This window comes from Odontesthes bonariensis, chromosome 19 (assembly GCF_027942865.1).
Source record: "Odontesthes bonariensis isolate fOdoBon6 chromosome 19, fOdoBon6.hap1, whole genome shotgun sequence".
Lineage (NCBI taxonomy): Eukaryota > Metazoa > Chordata > Actinopteri > Atheriniformes > Atherinopsidae > Odontesthes > Odontesthes bonariensis.
In genome coordinates this window covers 17,842,662-17,856,867 of record NC_134524.1, presented here as the reverse complement: position 1 = coordinate 17,856,867, position 14,206 = coordinate 17,842,662, and the positions used below count along the sequence as shown (strand labels likewise).

Sequence of the window (14,206 nt, the reverse complement as noted above, 5' to 3'; positions counted from 1 at the left end):
GAAACGATGTCAGTGGTAGACCATCGTGCATGTAAGCAAAGCCAAATCCACTGCACAGACATCTTTAGGGTACTTGAATGGAGATTTTTGTCAGATGAGGCTGCAGTTATAAAAATCAGGATTTTTTTACAGTAGAGCAACAGTCTGGAAATGATTTAAGTGACAGCGAGTTAATATATAGTCCTAATGGGCTGACTTTCAATCAATTTCTGATGCATTTAGCAATCGGACAAAAGAAAAACATGCGAATGAGAGCGACCTTCAGTGTACATTAATACAGCTGAATTCCCAATGCACTTTGTGTGTCTTTAAAAAAACACGTGCAGAGAGGACCACACTGACTATGAGAGCAGAGAGGAGGGAAGAAAAGGCAGTAAAGAGGAGGGCATGAAATAATGAACCTGAGCAGGGGAGAAAAGAGACGTTCACATACAAGTAAGAAAATACTGTAAGAAAAAAAGAGAAGAAGCTGGAAAGAAGTGACATTTAAGGCAAAAAAAAAAAAAAAAAGCAGAAGAGGTAAATTAATGGATGGAATTTGACTGTCCGTGGTCAACCAAAGGAATGAGCCCCGAACCAATCAGTGGGGCACACACAAGTGGGCCAAAGGTGGAAGAATGTGTGCCTGGCGTAGGAGCCACTGGAGAAAAGGATGAGTGGAACTCTACTGTTGCAAGCGTTTTATTGGGGGGATGCCACACCGCAACTCACACGCAGACACACACACACACACGAGGGCCAGCCAAAGGTTTGAAGTAACCAGACTTCTGAATGTTCTAAATATAGGCAGATTGATAAGATCTGTGGAAAAGCAGCAGCAGCCCGGGGATGGTGCACACTCACACACAAAGAAACGCTGCAACACACCCTCAACCCCCAAATTATTAAGCAATTGTAGAGAACACGAGAACGCCGCTAACAGCTCAGATAAGCTTGTTACAGGCAATCAGCCTATTTCTAGACAGTCTAAAATAGTTTGCCACAAAAGAGAAAAAATTCTGGCTAATGTGATGCTCCTAAACCAGGAGAAAGGTTGTAATAATCCTGCATGTGATGTTCAGTGCAGTCTTTTGGATCAAAAGCTCATTTCTGTTGACTCGTGCAGCAAAAAAAAATACATTTCATTAAAGCCAAAAACTGGTAAATTTACTGGTAAAAGTATGAACACACGAGTAACCGAGTAATCATTCTCAGAAAAAGTACACATGAAACTCTGATCACAATTTCTCCAAAAGCCAATTTTGGTTTGACGTTTCAGCTGCTGGCACGCGATTGGGAGTTTGATTTGTGGAGCCTAAAAGGATTATAAGATTATAAATATGCATGAAGCTGGAAGGGAAAAGTAAAAGCTTTTCTAAAAACGTGGCTGTTCATAAATTCCCAACAAGACAAACTGCCTGTGAATGGAGGAGATTCAGGACAGATGGTACTTTCCTAAAAATGTGACAGGAACCGTGGGTTGAAGCAGAAACGTCTATGTGACGGAGCTAAAAGAATCGTATGTTGAGGAGTGCGCCGTGTCCACGAGGCCACATGCATCCAGAAATAAAATAGAAATGCATACAGCACATATGTACAGACATAATCTAGATATTTTGATTGAACAGCATGACGTGGACCGACGCAGTGGGAATCAAACTCCTGTTCAATTTCCTTCACAGAGATATATATAAAAAAAAAAAAAAAGAGGAGTATATATCTATTTGAAATTAAATGAAACAGCAGAATTAAAACATTTAAAATGTCAAAAAGAGTTTGAGTGTTCTTTCTCTTGAAATGACTTTTGTATTCTGTCATTTGAAAGCAGAAACTGATGCAAAGTGTGTGAGAAAGATTAAAGAGCTTTCACACAAAGTCGTTTCAGTGAAGCTTGACAAAGTAAAAACTCTTATTTCAGTGGTCAGGTGCTTCCTGTCCAGCAGTATTTTGAACAGTTTTGAATGGAAGCAGATGGTTTTGAAACTTTAAAGTACCTGTTATGTTTGTAGCTGTTGGTGCTCCAACTCACGCTGAAGAGGTTGGGGTTTTAAATCAGATGATTAATTGTGTCGATGCATTGCTCAAAGCCTGAACTTATTTAGCTAAAACTGTTTTTGTCCAAAATTTCAACGGAAATTGTTTCTATAAAATTTCATGTGGGGTCATATATAGTTTAGATGTTAAAGCGTTAGCGATGTGCTAAAACTCAAGAACCGAGCTTGTAACAGTTTTTGCATCCAACCTGAGAGGTTTAGCCTTTTGATGTGCAATAATGAGACCTCATTACAACACATGCACCATTAAAAGCACCCCAGTAACACACCGAGCCTTCATGGCTTCATTTTTTCGGAAGATAAAATTATTTATGGACAGGCTTTTTATCTCCCTCTTTGAGCGCCGTGTGTGTCCGTCTCGGTATGTGTGTTTCTGCGGAATCTCGTGTGTCCTGGGGGAACTCGCATCTCGGCCCTGTCCCAGGACCCCAGAACCTCGCGGAACACCGGGACCCGACCAAACAACAAAACGGCCCCGTCAGCGTGATTTATCGACCATTCAGCAACTTACCGACGTATACACAATAACGCACACAGTCAAGCGCACCAATGCGTGCATATGAGCGCGTATGAAAGCGTGCGTGTTGACACATAAACATGAAAAATTTGCCCCGAAGAATGTGGATCAGATGCAGAGATGCGATCAGGCAGATGTGCGTACACACAAGTTAGGTATGAAAGCACGTCTGGGGGCTGGGAGGAATGCACTTCTTTTGATATGATAAGAATGGCTACAAAAAACAATGGAAGAGAAAGAAATAAAAGCGCAAAGGAGCTGAATAACTCCTAAAGGAGTCAAGTGATGCTGATCAGCAAAAGAAAGACAAGAGGAGGGGGAAGGATGGAGATGAAGGAGGACGGAGAAAGCAGTGGGAGCAAAGGAGGGAAAGAGAGGAGGAGAGAGGAGGAGGCGGGGGGTTGCAAGTAAACATCGATGCTGGATGAATGCAATTTTTTCTTTTCTCCTCCCCATCTTCCCCCCTTCCTTCTCCTCCTCCGAGTGAGAGAACAAGAGGCACTGCATCATCCCGACAGCCGGAGAAAGAGAAGAGAAGGAGAGAGAAAGAGGGATTGTGACGGAGGGATAAAGGGCTATCCGTCTCTGTCTGTCACCTCATTCATCGTCCCCTGCTCCGTCCTGCCGGCCCATCCGTCATCCGCTGTCACGCACACACAAAAATACGGACACACGCTTTCCACCAACTTTCACACACTCAACAACAACAGCGACAAACGCACACATCAAAGACGCTCAGGGAGACACACAAACTCCGACTCCCTCTCCGCCCTGTTTCACACATTCACTGCAACGGCACACAAACACACTCCACGCTCAGTTTCACACGCGCGGCCGTGAGCGCGCAAACACTTTTTAGCAACTTTCACAGCAACGGCGGCGACAAACACAGCAGCCAGAAAGCCTCACAAACTTTTGCTCGAGCTCTCCGCCCCGTTTCACACATTCAGCGATGACAGGCACACAAACACGCCAAACTCAAACTAAAAGAACCCGACTCGGAAACAAGCTCGCTCACGCATCTTCGTGCCTGCATGCACTTGCTTGCCAAGCGCTTTTTCGCAAAGTCGAAACGCAACATAATCGCACAAATAAAAAAAGGAAAAAAAAGAAAACACACACAGACACACACTCCGCCCACCAAACATCCTGGATTCTCAGTGGAGCGGTCCAGTTCTGCCCCTGCTCTGCTCCCGTTTTTCCCAGGACCAAAAAAGACGCACAGCACACAAACTGAGCCACTTCCTGTGCTCTGCAGTTTCCCAATTTCCGGTCAGAAACACTCGCACAGAGGTCCTGAACTGGTGCTGTGGTGTACAACAAAAAGTGATGGGGAGGACAACATCTGATTCTTAAGCCATGGAAGCAAACAACTAAGCTCGAGTACGGTTTCAAATTTGAAGCACTTTAAGCACGGACCTTGCATCAGACAGCAGTGCTCCCCTCCAGCGGCGGCCTCCTCACGCAAAGCAGCAAAAAACTGCTTAGGAAGGTTTCAAAGAACACACACAAAAGGTGTTTGCAAGATTTCAAACCCCCCAGATATTAAGCTGATGAGATCCGATGGCAACATTTGGAAGCAAGTCCAATCTACAAAGATCTCACAGCTCACAAGGTATAAAAGGTAAGACGCCCTCAGATGCTCTTCTTATTCGCCCAGATTGGTCAGAGAATTTCTGGCAGCATGGGGACCATCACAAGGTCAAGCAGGTTGGCATACTGTAATGGCTAATCGGGATCAATTTTAGTGTCACATCAATATTATAATGACTAAAATTCATCATGTAACCTCTGCCACAGGTTGATGCGATGCCATAACTTTATATAGATTCAAAATGTGGGATGGACTTTTATTGTTGGCAGGGTTCGTTCAAATCCTTAAGGGCATAGAAATAATGAGGTCCAAAGATCCCTACACATTATCATTTTGTAATCATCCATCATTTTGAACCTGATTATGTATGGAGTTCATCATTTAGCCCCAATAAAGAGATAGACACTTTAATGAAAAGATAAAGCAAGAAACAGTCATAATCAATCAAAATGTTTAAACCTTTAGAAGATATGGCATTAAAAGGCTTTAAAGGATGATACCAGACATCGGGAGGGAATTAAACAACTATGAATGGTGGCAGGCATGAGAATGACACAGAATTAAAAAGTATAGAGGGGTATAAAGCAAAGCCAAACAATCAGAAAACCAAATAAAGGAAGAAGACGAGGACTGGGGGTGCGTGAGGGAGGATGGGAGGAAGGATGAAAAGGACAAGTGGGGAGGAGGGGGGGGAGATAGTGTGGCGAGGGAATAAAAAAAATAAAAAATAAAAAAACAGAAAGAGAAAGAGAAAACGAAGGAGAGAGGACCATGAGGGAGACAAAGACCTACTTGTCTCAAGTCACTGAAGGCCAGAAGCAACGTGTCACCCTGGAAGCCTGCGACCGGGCCGGCTCTGGCAAAACCTGTGGGAAAATACAAACCCGCCCCCCCCCAGTCCACCCCCGGAGAGAGGGAAGAGAGGAGGAGGAGGAGGAAGAAAAAAAAAGAGGGTGAAAAACAGAATAATAAAAGACCTGGTCGGATTTGCTATGCATCAGGATAGATTGGCAGACAAATGACAGCCTGGGGAGGAGGAGGAGGAGAGGGAAGGGGAGGGCAGGGTGTTGGAGTCATGTCGCTAGAGACCGTGTGTGCATGCTTGTGACCGATAGTGTGTGTGTGAATAAGTATGAGTGTGTGTGTGGGTGTAAGGAGCAAAGGTTTTTAGGTGTAGGCTGTGCTGAATGTGTGATGAGGATGTAATTCTCAGCATGCGTCTCTCTGAAAGCGAATGTGAAAATGTTTCTCGTACGCTTGTTGAGTGTGTGTTTTCGTGTTTGCACAGGCTTTCGCTTGCATGTCTGAGAACAGCTGAAGACAGTTGGAGTTTGAACCCGGGCTGACGCCTGTGTGTGTGTGTGTGTGTGTGTGTGTGTGTGTCGGGGTCGTGCGGAGTGTGAGCTGGGGTCTTGGCGTCAGTTGGCCCCCGTAAACAAGCTGACTGGTATTCTGAGCGAGGGAACGACAGAAAAGAGGAGTGCTGCGGCGGAGGAGAGCAAGCCTGTAGCTAATCTCTTTCACCTCGGGACACTCACACACAGACACACAGGGCCATACACACTACAGCACTCATTACACGCCTGCCATCTTCAATGACCCCGGCGACACACACACACACACACACACACACACACACACACACACACACACACACACACACACACACACACACACACACACACACACACACACACACACACACACACACACACACACAGAAAAGCAGGTCCCGCTCATGAACTTTGAAGCTACAGGTTAAATGAACCTTTTTTCTTTTAGAACTATTACTTTCATCCACTTCTACGTTTCATGGCCCAATCCCAAATTCCACCCTTGGCCCCACCCCTCCAAGAGGTTTCCTTCTGCTTTTGGGGACCAACATGTAGCGTCATTTAGCCATCTAAATGTGTTGAAAGGCTGGATGAGCACTGCTCCTTGATCCTCAAAAAAGGCAGTGGTAGTAATGCCAAGAGGGTGATTGGGAGTGGGGAAAGAGTCTTCCATAGTTAGTGAAAAATCTGCTCATTGTCTGTGGACACAGGGGAAAAAAGAAGGTCCCTGTGAGTTTTTTTTTTTTTTTTTTTTTCACGTATCAGGCTTGGCTTGAAACCAACTCGGTTATGATCAAAGGAACATTGTGGTTATGGTTAAAAGAAGCCAAAAGAGCTCTAGAGTCGAGGCAGACACATGGTGCGCCTGAACCTGACACTCAGCCGGTTTGATGCAACCATCTGGAAACGGCGTCCTTGGAAATCATCCGGAATAGGAAGCTGCTTTCCAATAATACTTGGAAAGTGACCAGATCAAACTTCTCTAACATGAGAGAATTTCAGCCAATCAGATCGCTGAACCACTGCCAGCAGAACTGGCTGGTAGATCTGAATCCATCCACGTCCAGTTTGAAGAGCAGCAAATTAAGATTTACTGTCAAATTCTGACATAACTGATGAGTGACCTCTTTTTAGGAATCACTCCTTAGCTCGCACCTAAAACTTGTCTGGAGCTGGTAAAGAACGCCCAACCATTCAGCCCGAAGTTCTCTTTAAGACCTTCAAGTAAGGCTCACGTGATCTCTCCAACTCTTATGCTTTGTAGAAGCACTAACTGAAGTTAAATGGTTAAAACCTCTATTTTAAAAGCCATCTTTTTATATCAATCTGTTTGAAAGAATTCTGAGTAGAGATCCCAGCATAACTGATGTTTACCTGCACTGCACTGAGGGCTACAATGTATTCAGGACCAAGAGTCCTGAGTGGTGAAGAACCTTCACGTTACAAGCGGTAAACATGTATTTAAAATTCTAAATTAGCACGTGCACCTTGATTTTGTGTTCTCATCCATGTCGACATGAGCCGGAGCCGATTCATAGAGACGACTGCGACAGAGTCACTTGACTTGGGACTGAATGCAGACTTAAAACCCTCCCATTTCACTCTCAAGACAGATGTTAGCATTCCGTTTCATCTGAGTTAAAAAAAAAAAAAAAAAAAAGGCTACAGTTTTTAGCCCCACCCCTTAATATCAAAGATCTGGTCTAGTTGTTTTAAACCATGTTTTTGTCATTACTTTTTGTCCTTTAATGCTTTTAAAGCACTGTGGTTTTTGGCCCATGGGCTTACCATTTTTCTCATATATTTTTATCATTCTGTTTAATCTAATTTCAATTACTTTTCTTCTTTCCGTTTTTAGGATCAAAACATTTTGCTTTCAATGATTCTTTCTTAAAAACTGGTTACATCTGCCCTCTTCTGTGCTTTTTTGTTTTGTTTTTCCAACTTGCTGTTTGATTTAGTAAAAATGTTCTATTACACAATTTGCTTTTCATTCCCACATGTTTTTTAAACAAAGGGAAGTTTTAAGAACAATGGGGCTCTGTCTGAAATGTTAATTAAAACAAAATGCAATGATTTGCTAATTTCATAAACCAACATAACATATTCAGAGTTGAACATAGGAAAAAAATAAATATCTAAAGTTGAAAGTGAGACTTTCATAAAAATAAAAAAAAAACAAGCGTATGATGAATTTGATGGCACAAACATGTCTCAGTGTTGGGACAGGGCCATGTTGATCACTGTCTAGCGTCCTCTCTTCTTTTGAGACAGACTGTAAATGTCTGGGAGCTGAGGAGACCAGCTGCTGCACCTTTGGGAGAGGAATGCTGTCCCATGCTTGAAGGATCGCAGCTGCTCTAAAGTCCTGGGTCTTCTTGGTCATATTTGGATTTAATTTAGCCCCAAATGTTTTCACTTGGCGGGCGGGCCAGTCCAGCACTCGGACTGCTCTACTACGAAGCCGTGCTGTTGTAATAGATGCAGCATGTGGGGTTTTGCACCGTCTTACAGAAATGCGAAAGGCCTTTCCTGAAAAAGGCGCGTTGATGCTCTAAAACCCGTTTCTACCTTTGAAGAATTCATGATTGATTGGTTTGATTCGTCTGACCACTGAATGGTTTATACTTTGCCTCGGGCTATTTAAAATCAACATTTCATTAAAGCTCTGTGTTCCCAGACAATGATTTCTGAAAGTGTTGCCGAGTGATTTCCATGATAGAATCATGTCCGTTTTTTAATTCAGCGCCTCCTTAGGACCTGATCATCTTGGGCACAGAGGTTTCCAGATTCTCTGAATCTGTTGATAATATTATGCAATGTAGGTGATGGACTACTCAAACAGTTGGCAAATTTAACACTGAGAAATATTCTGAAATTGCTCTTCATCAAGTTCTCGCTCTTCCTCTAAACAGGCAACCAAGTGTCACTTTTTAGCATTAATTCTCCATCTTTTGCTCCTCTTCTTATCATTTCCTTTCTGAAATTTAAATGAGTTTCTCTTAATTTCCTTTTCTTTGCTGGGTTTTCTTCTGTCCTTTCTTTCTTCCCACATTTCCTTTCTACCCACTGATCATTCATCTGTGCCTCAGGATCTTCTTATCCGTCACAATCCTGAAATTCCTCCATTCATTTACGCCCTAATCCCCTTTCTTGTGCTCTCCCAATTTCCTCCTGCCATCAAACTCACCATTAATTTCTATTTAATTTCTCCTCCCATCCATGTATTTAACTCCTTTCTGCCCTTTCTTTACTTCTGATTTTATTAAACCTTCATCTTTTGTCCCACAGATCCTTTAAATCTACCCTTTCCTTTTATCTCACCCTTTATTTACTTACCTACTCCAATTTCACTTCATTTCTTTAATACTCTAAAGTGGCGTATGTTTTGCTTCGAGTTTTGAGCTTTCATCTAACGTTTCTTTACACATAATTTTTTCAATTTTTAGCTTTTCTTTCTTTTCTCAACTTCTGCATTTTCAGCTTTGAACACTTTTTAAAACATTTCTGTATAAGCCACCCTTTTCTCTTATTTCACACTTGCTCTGTCCGTCCATTTTTCCCCAACACTGTATTAGCACATTAAATCATTGCTGCAAATCAACTTTCTTTGACTACTCACTTTTAGACATCATTCCGTTTCATTTATCACTTTTCAACTGTTAAAGATTGTATTTGAACAGTTTAACAGTCCCTTACTACCCTTTAGTTTCAGGGTTTGTCTATTTTGTCCTTAAAATATTTTCATTTATTCTAGTCCCTCTTTCCCACCTTTTGCTCTATGGTGTGGTTTCCTTCTTAGTTGTTCACATCCTTTAGATGATTCTCTTCTTAGTCTTTTCCATTCTATATGTCCCTCTACTGTAACTTCAACTCCACTTCCCCACCAGTTTGCTCCAAAGAAGTAACTCTGTGACCCCCGTAATCCCTTTGCAGCACTGCATGCATGTCACTGCCCATCATGTCAGAAACGCACACACAATGTGACCCACAATGTGACCCACAATGTGACCCACAATGTGACTCTAAGAACCTTGATCGTGTAAAAAAACCAAGCCAACAATGCCTCATGCTCTTTCATGTCTCCCTCTCCTGTATCTGCACAACTGTGTCTTTCGGTCTCAGAAATCAGGGAAACAGAGGAGGGAGGGGGAGAAGGGCGAAGGGCAGCTTGGGCGGGGTGAGAAAAAGTGAAAAAGGTTGAACTGTAAGACAGGAGAAGAGAAAAATAAGGTGGATGAGAGAGAGATGTGGGGGGAGAAAGAGGAGAAGATTGTAAGAGGAAAGAGTGGTGAATCTGAGAAAAGAAGAAAAGATGGCGAGAAGAGACGACAGACGAGAGGAGAAACTAATGGTCTGGTCTCAAAGATGCTCTCACCCAACCATTTGTTTGGTTGTTCCATAGCGCCCCCTGTGCTTTCAAATGCAAAATGCATACACAGTGCCTGTGAACTACCTTTTTTTCTTTTTTCTTTTTTTTTAAAGAAAAAGAAGCGTTCGCAATCTGTGTGGCTTTAACGCTCGCTGATCAAATGAGTGTCAAATGTCATTTTATAGAGTCTGTTTTTCTTACACTTTTACTCACAGAAGTGCACGAATAACAAAGTGTGATGAAAAAAAGGGATAGAAAAACATGAAAGAAAATGTGGGAAATAGAGAGAGAGTACAAAATATATATATACATCTATATTAGTGTCACTAAAAATTTATTTTTACTTTATAATAAAAAAAACACCTACATATATATATATATATATACATACATACATACATACATACATACATACATACATACATACATATATAAATTCAAATCTTATAAGGCCATGCACACGTAAACAATTATACTAATGTTATTATAGTAGTATTACATTAGGTTTAGAGGTGAACCTTAAACACCTGGATAAAGGAGAGCTAACTTTGCACATTAATGTAGAAAACATACTGTCAAATGCTAGAAAAGATTAAAGTATGATAGCAGGTGCAGTCGGAACTCCAGCCAGGGTTCTCTTTAAAGGGGCACTAGGTAGCATTTTCACCTAAAATTATAGCCTTCAGGAGTTTAACAAAGGTCAAACAAGTCAATGGTAAGCGAATGAAGCCTGTCTCGCTCCCAACAGGGGTCTGTATGCTGAAAATCCCATATGTAACTTCGGCAGGAGCGACCCGCTTCTGAAGTGTCGTGATGCGCGAGAAGAGTCGTTTGTGTTTACGGCACTTAGCTAGGTACTGTATGCTAGCTGTTGTAGCTATGTGTTCGCTTGCGTTGAAGAGCCACCAAGCGTTTCATATTCTGCCTTTCACAGACTGAATATGAAACGTTCGATGTTGGCACTTCCCATCTTTGTGAAATTTCTCCAAGCGTGATCTTGTTCATCTACCATAGTGACCTGCGTTTTAGATCGTAAAGAGACAGGTCATGACGGTGCTCTAATTCCTCCTGAGTTCGAGACGTAGCCTAGCTTCAGAAATACACGGACTGACCTGATTAGAATAAGAATAGCGTTTTGATCCGAACAAGAATTGTTATCTACAAATGAAAATTGATTAATTTGTGATTGTAATCGGAATAGTGTAGAGCTAGTCTGCGTTTATTGCGGCGTGTATGTTGGTAGTGCCTGCGCGCATCTCTGTCTAAGATGTAACTTTTGTAAGTGTCTGCTAATACAAAGGAATCACTCCACGAATACACCATGATGAGGGAAGAATCCCATTCAAGATCAGCAACAGTCCATCCATACATCCATCATCTTCCGCTTGTCCGGGGATCGGGTCGCGGGGACAGCAGCCTGAGCAGAGAAACCCAGACGAGCTGTCCCCGGCCACTTCCTCCAGCAACAGGATTATAGCATATTATCTTGAGTTCTCGCTTCAGAAAATTTCTGATTATAGTATCTTACGTGGGCAGTCTACACTTGTGAATCAGATGACCTAACTGCACTGACTAAATAACACAACGGCAGCATTCGCCACGATGGTTAGCTAGTGGGTGTGTACAGGTGGACATTTTTACGACAGTGTAGAATTTCAGTTTGACCAATAGAGATCGCTATACTGCCGCTAAACTACCTTGTATCCCTTTAAAGACTAGAATTAGCACCAAACAACTTTCCATTTTTGATGTTCAAAGAAAGAAAGAAAGAAAGAAAGAAAGAAAGAAAGAAAGAAAGAAAGAAAACGTTGACACTCACTCTCACACTCCCTGACGTCGGTGTTGAGCTGGTGAAGAGCTCCCATGGAGATCTGCCGGACCTCCGGGTCCAGCAGCAGCTGCATCAGGGAGGTGGAGATGTGTTTACATGTCGACATGCAGGCCGTCTGGGCAACTTTACCCTGAGAAAAACAGAAAGTGGTGAGGCATCCACATGCTGAAGCGATCTGAATTAGGGAAACATGGAGTCATGTTGCTTACTGCAATCGGCCTAAAAGCAAATACAATCAAATCTACCAATGGCAGTGACTGGTGTGTATTTAACGTGTCCTGCCTTTGCTCCGAAACTGACGAGATTTATTCACACTTCATTTTGTTGGGCTCAAAATAAATAGCTATTTAAGTAGTTTAACAACTTTTTCCTCTCTTACAGAATAGATTTTTTTCACATGGAAGGTTTTCAAAAAAAAAAAAAAAAAAGCTTTTTAGTAACATTCATATAAAATAATTTTTGCTCATTGAAAAATAGTGCGAACAAGGCCTGAAATACTATTTATTTCATTATGTTGGGTAACTTTACAATTATTTTAAGTACTTTTACTGCCCAAGGTTAGATAGTAAGGGTTACTTCCTTACCTTTAGGCATGTTTTATTCCCCAACTTTAACTTTAACCAGATGCTCTTAATTCCTAACCTTAATCAAATGCTTTTGGTGGAGAAGAGAGAAGGAAGTAAAAACAAAAATAAATAAAAAATGGTAACAATCCCTGACAGAAAAACACCATATAAATACAGACACGCACACTGCTAGCATGAAAGTATGCTGCGTTCAGGTGCAGTCAGAATGATGAAGGAGTACAACAAGAATAAAAGCAGTGGATCGGGAAGCAAATTACAACGCATTAATACAGAAACCAAACGCGCGTGTGTGTGTGTGTGTTCAGACGTGCAATCTTATCAACTGGCCGTGGCCTCGATCTCGACGTCTGCATTCCAATACAATGAAGCCAGGAGATCAAAAGGAGAAGAACGGAGGTAAAACTAAAAAGTTAAACTGGGAGCGAAAGAGCAAAAGTTCAGCAAAGACAAAAATAACAACCCGAGCCAAACTGAGGCAATCTGCGACGAGAGAAGATGTTTTGTTTTCCCGTAATCATGAAATAACAATTTTCATTATGATTCATTTCCTCTTCCTTTATTCCATTAACACAGTTTTGACAAGACGTTATGTTGAGAGCACAAACTACCCTCCTACAATCACAAAAAAACAGAGTAAGAAGGGGAAGTGCATGTTTTCACTGAGAGGGCTGATTACACAAATTAATCCTAACGAGACTTTGATGTGTCTGGCCGACACAAACGGACACACACCAATACACTTTCAGGTGATTAATAGGAAACACCAGGCCTCTCCTTCCAGCCCTGTATATTTAATGACCTTCATTCATCACACAGTGAAACTAAACACATGCATATACACACACACACACACACAAAAAAATCAGACAAACATATAATTTGTTGTAATTGTGCATCAGCTTCAAGTGCTGGTGTGAATTGGTTATAATCATATAACTGTGTGTGTTTGTGCAGCTCTAATCACACATAGATTACTCTGTTTTCATGTGTTGTTTGGTAATATTTGTAAATGCTGCCATAATTCTCAGCGAATAAATGATCAACATTTTCCTGCCATTGCAAACGCAAGGAAAAAGTGGACCGAATTGAATTTTCCTCTTCATCCCCTTTGAACTGCAGCCGAAGCGGTTCATTGTGTTTCATCATCAATTGATGAGGCTGCTGATCAAACATGAGCTGGTTTATTATCCTAAGTTAGTTGATTGGAACTCTTTATACCCATTCGATGTCAGTTCAAGTAGAGGTGACAGTCTAGTGAGAAAAAAATGCTTGAGCTGCATTTTGATGGCAGGAACTTTTTCCAGGAGCCAGGGACTTCTGTGGAGTCCTTTTCTTGACCCTGTTTATTCCCACCAGAGTATCCAGGTATTAAGCAGAGTTCAGAGTTAAAAGTGTCCAGTCTGGGGCGGTCGGTGGCGTAGTGGGTTAAGCAGCCGCCCCATGTACAGAGGCTACAGTCCTCGCTGCAGCTGGCCCCGGTTTGAGTCCCGCACCGAGCGGCCCTTTGCTGCATGTCTTCCCCCTCTCTCTGCCCCTTGTTTCCTGTCTCTCCCCAACTGTCCTGTCATTAAAAAGGCATAAAAAGCCCCAAAAAAATAAAAATAAATTTAAAAAAAAGTGTCCTGTCTAAAAACAACCTTGGTAAAACCTTCCAATTCAATTAAAAAATACTTTATTTATCCCAGAGGGAAATTAAATGTTGATTTAGCTCAATTAAATCAAGGAGTTATTATAGATGCTGATGGCTGTGGGCAGGAAATATTTCCTGTAGCGGTCCGTTTTGCATCCAAACTGAAGAAGCCTTTGACTGAAGAGACTCTGTTTTCCGATAACAGTCTCATGGAGAGGATGTTCAGGGTTGTCCATAATTCTTTTGATTTTATGCAAAAATTCCAGGTAGGGATCGCAGCACTGCACATTTCTGAACGATTCAATGCG

At 41.9% G+C, this 14,206-nt stretch overlaps 1 protein-coding gene across 4 annotated transcripts in view; it reads right to left on the bottom strand.

The window, feature by feature from the left end:
* exoc6b (exocyst complex component 6B) overlaps positions 1-14,206 on the bottom strand; it is a 110,879-nt gene that overhangs the window by 25,538 nt on the left and 71,135 nt on the right. For all 4 annotated transcript variants that reach the window (XM_075451457.1, XM_075451458.1, XM_075451459.1 and 1 more), the window contains 2 exons: positions 11,670-11,811; positions 4,937-5,010 (listed from right to left, as the gene is read on the bottom strand). In XM_075451457.1, the coding sequence (XP_075307572.1) occupies positions 4,937-5,010; positions 11,670-11,811 (216 nt within the window). The remainder of the gene's footprint in view (positions 1-4,936; positions 5,011-11,669; positions 11,812-14,206) is intronic.